The sequence below is a fragment of the Branchiostoma floridae genome, chromosome 14 (genome assembly GCF_000003815.2).
Source record: "Branchiostoma floridae strain S238N-H82 chromosome 14, Bfl_VNyyK, whole genome shotgun sequence".
Lineage (NCBI taxonomy): Eukaryota > Metazoa > Chordata > Leptocardii > Amphioxiformes > Branchiostomatidae > Branchiostoma > Branchiostoma floridae.
The window spans coordinates 10,431,854-10,443,321 of NC_049992.1; the positions used below are offsets into that span (position 1 = coordinate 10,431,854).

At 41.7% G+C, this 11,468-nt stretch overlaps 1 protein-coding gene across 1 annotated transcript in view; it reads right to left on the reverse strand.

The window, feature by feature from the left end:
* LOC118429836 (glycine receptor subunit alpha-1-like) overlaps positions 1 to 11,468 on the reverse strand; it is a 28,590-nt gene that overhangs the window by 15,461 nt on the left and 1,661 nt on the right. The window contains exons 2-3 of the mRNA XM_035840436.1: positions 1,940 to 2,025; positions 1,540 to 1,607 (exon numbers count right to left, since the gene is read on the reverse strand). Coding sequence (XP_035696329.1) covers positions 1,540 to 1,607; positions 1,940 to 2,025 — 154 coding nt within the window. The remainder of the gene's footprint in view (positions 1 to 1,539; positions 1,608 to 1,939; positions 2,026 to 11,468) is intronic.

The window sequence follows — 11,468 nt, forward strand, 5'->3', positions numbered from 1 at the left end:
GGGTTACGTGTTACCAGGCCATATGATAATAGCCTTCAGGTCCCCATGCCTGTCGATAAAGGCAGTAGAAAGTACAGTAGCGGCCGATTCGAAGTCAATAACCTTACATGGTCAAGGCATATATAGACATGTGTGTGAATGTGCTTGTGCGTGCGTGCGCACGCGTGTGTGTGTCTGAGCGTACGTGCGCGTGTGTGACTGTGTGTCAATGATTTTACCCAGCCAACACACGTAGATTTCTTAAGTGTGTGTATGTGTGCTTGCTATGTAACGTTTCAGTATTGCTGTGATCTTTTCGCCAGATTTAAATTTAGATTTACTGAAATTGCAGACAACGTAATACGGGGCAAACCCAGGTAGCTTAGCTATATTGGGTGCCAACATATACAACTCTCAAACATGTAACCAAACGTCGTTGCAGGTGATATGATGTATGTCTTGCATTTCAATATGATGTTTACAATATTACTTCACAAGCTTCACGCAATGGGTCGAACTGAATGCACTCCCAAGCTCAACCTCACTCTGGGTCCTCGGGTCAATATCAATTACCGGACAGTTCAACCAAAGATCAATCCCTCATCCAATTGCTCAGTCCAGTGGTTAATGAAATTAAGCCAGGTCAACCACACACTGTGCGGTAGGAGCGTTTGATGTTTATATTGGGAAAACACAGTCGAATTCACGTTCGAGGAATCAGAAATTTGATGGTTTACACCCAAAAAAAAAATCTACACTTGATAAAAGCACAGGAAAATCGAATTTCCTCTTTTACATATTGACAGAGCATGCATAATATTCTACACCAAGCACGTTGGCATATCCAGCACCTGACACCTGAGCACTCTTAACAAGTTATCAACTGATTATGAAGCTATAGTACTGCTGACTTTGCAAATTCCTATCCAAAGATTTAAAATCAATTGAGAACGAGATTGAATTTTCCTGATTGTGCCTACTGTGTAATCACTCAGTAGATAATACCCTAATTAGTGTAAAAACATTGATCATTCCATAATGTCTACAACGTAAATGCCTGAATTGATGGCTTACATCACATGTTCCACAGCAAGTAGGCTTCTTTTCAAATATTCGTCACAATCAACAAACGAATGGTCATAAAAGACTTTTCTATTATTTTATTGGACAACTGTTTGAAGGCAGTTAAGCAATAAGTTTTGGTTTTGAAGCAGTGAAAAAGAATGTCTCTGACAATAATCGATTTTCCTTTTGTAAGAGCATTTACAATTTTCATAGATACATGTACATTTATAGCATGTCTTTATCAAGTGAGTTTTCAATATGTACGAGTATCTTCATGCAAAATATATGCTCAGACAAAGCTGTTGAAACAAACGATACGTAATCTTACACAACAAGTAGGCTACCACTACCAGTACACATGCGATACAGGGGCGTCTAAATTAATGTAGATGCCCACAACTTCGATTATATATATGCTATGGTCTGACGGTAAGTAGTCTATACGTATACAGGAACATATTCGAAACAACAATAGAGTTTTGATAGTAGACTCACCATTGTCTTCTCTTCTACTGAGTCCATGCTGCTGATGTAGACGTTAGCGATCACTTCTACAGGTGGGCCTGTAGGGTACATCAAAATTTATGTAATATACCTAACCTATCAGTGCTAGTTATGTTACGCTTATACAAATATTTCAGGCGCATCAATTTTATTAAGTTTAATAGTTAAATCCAGGAGAAGTTTTGATATTCCTTATAACCTCCTTGTTATAACATCATATCTTGCCCACATGACATTGGTACCATAATAGCTTGCTCTGAAGTATCAACAATCAACATAACGGTGGCTCTACGGTTACCAGCTGTAACTTTAAATTTCTTTCAAAGCTTGCTGCATAATTTTTCGACAAAGGCCTTGGTACAGGCGAACGAACGTTGGCTATTAACCTCACCGTCAAAGTTTGGGCGGAGATTTTGCGGCTGCTCCCCCAGGAGGGTCTCCATTAGTTCCGTCATGTTGTCCATTGCGGACGCTTGCCTGAAAAGACATCATTTTCTTCAACTTTCAAGGCGGGACTTGCTCATGCAGGCAGGAAAGTAGTTATGCAACAATCGCGAGAGTGGGACATTCTGTACAACGAGTACCACCAACACTCTGATAAAACTAAATAGACAGTATGAATTGGCCCAAATGGAGTGCGTGATTGGCTTTGAAAAGTTTGCCACCAAAGAAACTTTAACCAAGTCTCTACCAGCTTCCTGTAGTTAATGAAAGAATTGCAGGAATTGGCCGAATAGGTTGCAAAATTCACAAGAGACTAACCTAGGCTCTTTGCCAGATAAGTCGCCTATTTGGGTAATTTGCCAGAGGAGTAGGCCGACCAAAGAACCTTAAATGTAGTCTCCATTGGGGACTGAAAAAAATTGTCCAAGTAGAGTGAATAATTTGCTGAAGAAGCTGGCTGACGTCTTCCTGCAAATTATTCATCCTGTTTGGACATTTTGTACATTTCATTCAGCCCCGAGAGGAATCGTGTGGAGACTGTACTCACGCTTCTTTGGCCGCTAACTCATCTGACAAATTATTTACCCTTAGTTTGGCCAATCTACTACTCTTTCGGACCCACGACGCTGACAGCGGGGTGCACCAGTGAGAGGAGTCTGCTGAAGTAGAAAGCAGTGCGTTCATCTCATCACAAGTGTCTTAGAGAACTCTAGAACTTGAAGCACACCCAATTATCAGATTCAGCAGCCAGGAAACATCGGTCACCCCCCCCCCCCCAAGTATATGAATAGGGCTTATTAAAGGAACCCGTGAAAAAACAAGGTGGTCAGGAGCCTACAAATGATTATGTTGTAATATCATTGCAGCTGTGAAACATTAGTGGTTACAGCAGGGTAATAAAGACTTAATTAAGTGCACAAATGCAGCGGCAGCGGTTATCAGGAGCATGTTTGCTAACTTCATAGGGACGTTAGTAGAACCTTCAGATTAACATCATCGTATGTTTGTGTTGCTTTAAGCCATACTAATTCTCTCTCTCTCAACCAGTGTGGGATGTGGGTGTTCCAGAAACACATAAATGAAGAAGACTGCCCCTCAAGCACGATTGCACACCAGAGCGTATCGACTGAACCTTTCTGCTAAATCCCACCTAAGTACTAGCCGTAATTTGAAACAACCACTGTCAAATGCAATATTGCTATTCATCAATAACTGAATGCGAATTATGAACGGTATCGTTTTGCTTTATTCAGGCTACTTTGTTTCCTCACCTTTGTAGCTTGGTTTGAGACTTGGTGTCTTGAGGAAAGGTTATGAATAGACAGTTTCCAATTGCGTCTAAATTCCCCTTTTCTTTTCTTAACTTGCTTTAACTATTCAGTTTTATGAAGAGCGACTACAATGACAAACAAAGACGTTAAATAGTATATTGAACCAAGCCAAAAACAAAGGTATACAACATGCTGTTGTCAAGAGGTATGCTTACTGCAATCGCCAGAAAGTTATATTTAGGGATATTTTTTAAGAGCAGTCATTTTTCAGCCATCGATAGTTTTTGAGCCATTGATAGTTTAAGTTGCACCCGTTAATAGTTTTTGACCCATTGATAGCTTGAGCTGCAGTCCTTTGAAGGAGATGCAAAGCCATTAGCCTTGTACTTGTGTTAAGTAGGCCACCATAATCATCGATATAGTCTATTTGATCTAAATCACAGGCTGGAAAAACTAATGAGCCAATGACGTAAATTTTGAGAGAATTGTGCAGCACTTTGGACTATATGATGGAAAATTGGCGATTATAGGTACCGAGGACAAAAGAAATCAAGTTGGAAGTGACAGTCTAAAGGCTGTCAATCCAACGCCATATATTTACCATTTTCGCAGGCAATAACTTTTGCTTTTTGGCAGTTCAGTCACAGAACTTGCCGTCAGCGCAGGTTTGACTCAGTCTTCTAGCATTCACGGTGTGCAGAATTAATGGACTATATCAAATAGCCGGACCTACAAGTACATCATCGGCAAACCCGCCCTCGGATGTGCAGGAGGTGCTGATAGCCCAGCAGGAGGACATATTAACCACCTGTATGCTGAAGATGACATCACGCTGAAGAGACATCGATACAATCATCACTCTCTCTTCTTGAAGTCCTCGATTGCTTCCGGAGTTGTCAAATGCAAGGTTTCGATTAGAAAGCATGGGAATGGATCTTCCTGGACCTTCAACGCCATTGCCTGTAATCCTTTTTCCCTTCATCAACACGCGAAGAGTGGTTGATTATCGGTGTGTGTGGTTGATTGGATCTACCGGGATGAGGACATGTGATATGATTAAACGTCTGAAAGTAATCTATGTGGCAAACTCCAACGTAAGGAATGATAGTCTAAAGCTCATCTGGACTTTCATGACATTAAACGAATGACCTTCCTGCTGTCAAAACAAACTAATGAAGGAAGGTGTACTTGCTTACAAGTTGGTAATGTCAAAACAACATCACCGAAGTTAAGGACATTTGATGAAACTTTTGAGGTGGCTTTGCTAGTTTTACTCCGTTAAGGCGGAAGTGAACAGAGACGACTGCAATCAGGTATGCGATCAGTCATGCCTCTACCTTGCAGTGCTGACGAGTTTGCTTCTGGCAGCTTGAAGCACATTATTACCAGAGGATGTTGACTTTCCTGTGTGTGATCAAATATTCATCTGTCTTCAGCACAGGGAGTATTATCTGCCGATCATTCCAGGGAACGCAGCAGAAAACTTTCCTCTACCCTTCACGCCTGAGTAAGACTGATTGTGCACCGTCATTAACGCAGAATCCTCTCAGGAAGTCATCGGTCCAGGTTTGCCTGCTGGTCTATTGCAGGTGACAGCGTTGACGTTTCACCTACAGCCAAAACCCTTACAAAAAGCATGACTTTTTGAAAACATTGCAGAAACGAAGCGTGTCTTAATATCCACATATACTGTATACTGAGATCCCGGGCGACAAGTGATTCTTGGTCAAAGCTTAAGTAAACAACAATTCTCCATAATACATATTTTTGATCACAGTTCTCTAACTTACTTTTCATCGGCCTATTTTCACTGTTGGTGTATTCTTATCCACTGTGCTAGCACGTTGTAATGATTATTCATATTAAAGATATAAACCAAACCACAAATGCCCTAATCAAATAATGTTGGTACATACATAGCAGCACTAAGGGGCTCAATAACGTACGGTTGTGAGGTACGAATCCCTGCACGGCTCCTAACTAACCGAGCGGCGCACCATGTATCCTACTGGCCCTACACATCATGATCCTCAGGGAAACACGGAATCCTCTATGGGTACATATATTGATTCGAGTTACGAGCAACAAAACGGCGCTCCAAATGTTTTAGTAGACAATCTACATGTATAGCTGTGGTGGTAACAAACTTTAGCCCATGTTATATGCTCATTGCTTTGAATCGTGGCTATGATGGCTTGGGTATTTTCATCTTCAGACACATTCTTTATGCACTTTTTACACTCCTTCACAACTGCGACCGGTCAACCGTGAGGATGACTTTGTGGTAAAATCATTCAGGGATTTTTAACTTGTATAAAAAGAGCCAATGATGCATCATTGGTCACGTTTGCTGTATATGGGCGTGCTCCTCACGGTTATGACAACAATCGTCAAGGAGTTTAAAATGTAATCTCCAACTCGATCATCCAGTTGCTGTTACTTCTTCACATTTCCTCCGGTCACAACCTATGATAGACCTCCCAGTGGGAACTTGGGGTATCGTCCGTCAGACGTCACACAGAAGCTGGGCAAACCCCGGGATCATATCCCGCACACGGCCAGCATATCAAGGGATGGACATTCAGTTTGCCATTACGGACGTTTGATACTAGGTGTTACCACGAAAAGGAAAATGATCGCCCCGCAATTTTCATGCGTGATGAGGTGTGGCCTGGTTATCGATCAAACCTCCCCAATCGTCCGTCCTGCTTGGCCTTCCGGCCAGCTGGGGTCACACAGAGCCGAGCGTCAAAATAACAGAATCGTCCAGCGGATCAAAAAAGAATTATGTCCTACTTATTTGACATTTGTAGGAATTTCATGGACAAGACTCGCTACCATATGATATACCGTCGAGTTACATTCAGAATGGGACACGATCAAGTCGTGTTGTAACATGTATTACAACTCAAGGTATCGTTAAGGTTCTGGGGAATGTGATTGAATGAGTTGGGAGGGCCATGCGTAATTTTGTTCCCCATCATTGCTGCTTTTACGTTGCAATTTGGTCCTGATGCTTGTGGGCTACTGACAAGATCAGCATTCATACCACACTCAATATGCCTCCCATCTTGCCTTAGAGGAATGGGTTCTATATCTCGTACATTTAGTGTTGTTATATATGATATGTAACATCACGTTATGTAATTGGCTCCAAAAATACAATGTGGACTCGATACGAACGTAATTAAACCAATTCGTTCGTGATCATGTTCGTATACTGCCTTTTAACTAGGACGGCGCTCTCGCCGCGCTCTCTCTGCGACTTACAATTTGACAGATCGCTCAACGACTTGTATAGAAAGGAAACAAATCTTTTTACGCTTTGTGTGTTTTGATGTCTTACAGTCATACTTTTACATGTTGTATGATATACCCAGTGTCAAAGCGATCGAAGGTTACACAAATCCTATTTGGGTCGCAGTGAGAGCGCAGCGCGGTCGCCGTCTAGTGGAAAGGGGGGCTTATCTATACCCACTTATATCGTCTTCAGAAGATATAGCCAGCAGGAGATGGGCTGCCGTGTAGTGACAATCTTAAAGTTTAGCATGAACATAATCTCCAACAGACCGTGCGGTGGCATAAAATAGTATCACAACCTGAGGAAGGAGTTTAGAAGGCAAAGGAGTTCATTGACCACCGCGAAGGCCAATGAACTCCTTTGCCGGCTAAACTTCTTCCTCAGCTTATGCTATATTTTGCCACCGCAAGATCTGCTTGGAAATAACATGAACATACAAGCTTTCTTTCATGCCCAATAGAAGGGGTACATAATCATAATACCAAAGCTGGCTCTATTGGACACTGATTAACAGTTACATCTATCGTTATTTACAATGATCCTTGTGATTCCAACCGATTTGTCTTAATGAAGAAGGCCTTCTTGTAATGCCATCCTCCATTCTCGTTGCTTTAATGCTTCATTCTCTGATTTTTATTCATGAGGATGTAATAATGACTGATATGTGAAGATTCTAACATCAGGTAGATATACTGTTGCACACGGTAATGTCATGGAGAGGATCAAAGCTCAAGATCAAAAGGTGCCATCGTAGCGCGTCTGATACCTATCCGATGCCTTGATATTTCCGCTTCTATCCCATCATCATCCTTCTTCATATCTTGGTGGCAATCCAATCTTCGTCCGTGAAGCTCGGTACCACGGACGTTGACGACCTCAAGTTCATGTTCGGCCACGCATTGGATCTGCTTGGATCAATGTGTGAGAGACAGAGCGGTGTCAAGGATTTCTTACACATACGCAGGATTATATTTCTACGAAGCGCGGGGACGCAAGAACGCTGGCTGAATTGTTAAACGGCAGGACTAACATATTACTCCTGGCCTGGAGATAAAACCTGTGAATTATGATTCTGCAATGACAACTAAGTATTTTTGCCTTGACTTGTAACAGAATAGAATTAGACCGGAACCGTTATGCCTCTTGTTGCAATATAAACCAAATAGTACATGCGAGTGTAATTTCAACTGGGTTTTTAATCAAGGTGTAAAACTTATTTTACTATTTCTGTCTTCCGTTGCAGCCATGTTGTCACTTAAGGTAGTCGAGTCACTACAACTTTCCCTTGGGTGTCTCATAAATTTTACTGCCACGTAATAAACTTTATGACAAAATCTGCCCAATAGATAGTGTTGATGGATGTATTGAGCCGACAGGATATACATCATTACCCTTACCTGCCAATATGGCTGTATATGGCTGCTTGATTTATCATTTAACTTTCAGATCGGCCATTTTTCATGTGATGAGAAAATGGACCCAAGAAGATCGTGTATCTATCATAGGAGTTTCGCTAACTTTAAATGGAGAAAACTTGTAGCGCGCACTATCAGTGGCACCATCTCCTAATGAAAATGTGCAACTAGTGGACCATTGTGCGAAAACGATACGCATCTCGTATCGCAGGACCATCTACCTATGAAAATATGCAACTCATTTTATGGACCATTTTGCTAGTAAGATAAGCAACCCAGAAAAACTACTTATCTTCTGAAGATAAGCGGCTCAAATATTGCGGACCATGATAGCGCTATGACGACAGGAATCCAATTTTCTCAAAATTAGCAATTCATATTCAGGCTATTTTCGTATAGTTATGCTCAGCAAGTCATGTTGGGGTTCCCTGGGGGGTCTAGAGTTCGGCACACAGATTCGGAAAACATATGGGAAGCCCTACTTAAGCCTCTGTGAAGTAACAGGTAGATAAGCCTTAAACGGGACCAATGGGAGAGCTTATCATCAGATCGTCCTGATTCATGTGGCATCGGAGCAGAGAGAGAAGACAAGACCCCAACTAATCAAACACTACTAAAATCAACTCTCTTAAATCGTCGTTCTGAGCCCTCCTGCCTAAGTCTTCCCGCCTTTACCACACTTATCTAGGTCACTTGTCAGTGAGCGTAGTAAAGAATTGCGAATCGTTATCCGAGTTGACTAACCCCTCACTTTTCACAATGATTTATCATTTAACTTTGAGCTGTTAGACATAGAAAGATCGGAGCAGGCAGAGAGGAGAAGACCCGAGCCACTCAAACACTGCTAAGTGTCCGAAAATGATTTCATCAGGTTGTTAAGATATATAGGATATTCATGTACTAAGGAGAAATATGCTTACTTAGCTTAGTAACACGTTTCGACGTTTCTCACTCACAGACACCTTCCTCAGAGCTTTTGACTGGACGAGGGGGAATACAAACTCTCGCCGCAAAAGCGCTACCACATATAGCGTCGAGAAGCAAAACTCCAGTAAGAAGCTTAGAGGAGGGTGTCTGATAGACATCTAAACGTGAGCAAAGTGAGTACATACTTCAACGGCTTAGGTCCTAATTCCCAACCCGGGGCCCAGCCGGCTATATAGATACAGATACAGCATGATCTACAAAATGACCAAAAGACTGGTGGACGTACCAACTGATAAGTATCTAATACCAGCTCAAAAAAGAACAAGAAACAGTCATGACTTCAAATACCAGAGTAACCGACCTAGAATTGATGTGTTCAAAAATTCGTACTTTCCCAGAACTATCGTAGAGTGGAATTTGTTATCACCAAGTACAGTAGGGGCATCTTCTCTTTGTAGTTTTAAAGAACGCTTGCTGATAGATGTGCAAAAGAAAGCTAGGTGCGACGGGTCGTTCGGTGTAATATAACCAGCTGCTGCCGCGCCGCGCTCCTGCGAAGCTAGTGTGTTACGCCGAACGGCGGTTATACCGGCTATTATATATAGATACAGATACAGATACAGCCAGGTAGCTTTCGGAAACGAAAAATATGATATAAAAGGCAACGAAAGACACAAAATGTAAAGAAAATGGTCATAAGCATAATTTGTGTATATTCCTTGGTAAAAAACTTTTATTTTTCGTTTCTGCAAACATCATCCAGGTCGGGACCCGGTTTAGAAATGGGACCTAAGCCTAAAAGAATTCTCCTTTATCACGTACTGCCAACCCTCAAAGAGACAATGTGTGGCCGTTATAAGGACTGGTAAGGCCACTTCTTTAGGGCACCCGGACATTACTGCCGTAAGATGTAACGGGAACCAATCGGCTAATTATCTAAGCGATAATATCTTGACCGTTGGCGTTGTTGGAGTAACTGTCATTGGCTATATCCGAGAACCATTAGAGAAGGCATTCCTGCCCACGTTTACGTTCTATCTGGGGAATCTTGACCACCATTTAGCGTGGGCCAAGATGGGCCCAGGAGTTACAGTAGAGGACTAACATGTGCACATGCGTCTCACTTAAATGTACTTCTTGTGCGGACGGGTTAAGTTGTACTTCATGCCCTTGCATAACAATTGCCTAGTAATACCCTGTGAGTCCTGTATGTACACACAACCTCTTCTCTCATGACGTATTCTGAATGTAACTTAACTTCCTTAGTTTTGCTAAACCGCAGAAGCAATCAGAGCACTTCTGAGAACGTGCCAAGTTGATTTCGTGTGGGATTTTGTGGATTGAAAACTCATTAGTGAGACCCTCACATGGACCCACGAGCGAACAGCTTCCAAAAACTGTGGCGCTCAGACTAAGGCTAATTCCATTCTCCTGATACATCGATTAAGAAACGTCTCGAAAAAAAACACAGTAGAAATCGCGGAGTGTAGGGCACGTTCGATAACCGAGTTGTTCCAACATCCCAGATGCACCTATATGAAACCACGTCAATATTCACTATGCGTCACGCGTTTTGTGCTTGGTAGTCAAGAAAATGGGTCAGCCAGAATGAATCCGGGAAATTCCCGATACTTCGTTGAGGCATACAGGATCATTCCGTTATTGAAATATGGGGAATTAAATGCTTTTATGATGACAGAAAGGAATTACTCCAAATGGCCCGGTGATCGAACATCGATATCTTGGACTCGGATCTACAGGGCAAATTGCTCCTTGAGAGGCATTACGGCTTTTGTTTCAGATTTGCGTGACATTACAACAAAACACAATAATCCTTCAGTGATATGGGATACGGTGGAGGTCATTGGGTTCTGAGCCTATAATGACTGAATGACCTTTATTGTACATATTTGTGCTCAAACAAGCTAAGTACAGGTCGTAGCGCTAGTGACAAGGTACAATTTTGATGTAAGAAAAAGGCATCTTCTCATCTCTACATATGCTAATACATTCTAGTATGTACAAGTTCAACTTCTTCTCGCTATTTAAAACAATTATAAACATAAGGACAGATGGATCAATAATGTATGCTTTATCTAATTGCATGAGGAATATGAATCTTTCCGTGGTATTCAAGTATCGAAAATTAGGGAACATATGTTGTATATTTTCAAAAAGGACGTTTCCTTCGTTGTTGTATAATGTACAGTCAACAATTCAGATTCAGCTTTATTCCTGGATGACTTGGCATGTATGTACACATGAAATACGTCATCAGTCACAGAATCAACTTTAAAACATTAATGCATTTACAACATTTAAAATTAGACAGCAATCGGATTAAGAAAATATAAATGACAGAATCAACATTCTTTACCGATCATCTAGCACTTTCGTGCAGCAATCTTACAGAGCGGGGTGCAAATGACATCTCATGTCGCTTCGTTTTACTTCTAGATGCCCTATATCGGGCTTCCCGACGAAGACTGTACGAACTGTCCTGAGGTGAAGTAAAGAACTCCCTCAGCGGAGAGCTACTGTCCCGCAGTATGTCTTGTAGAG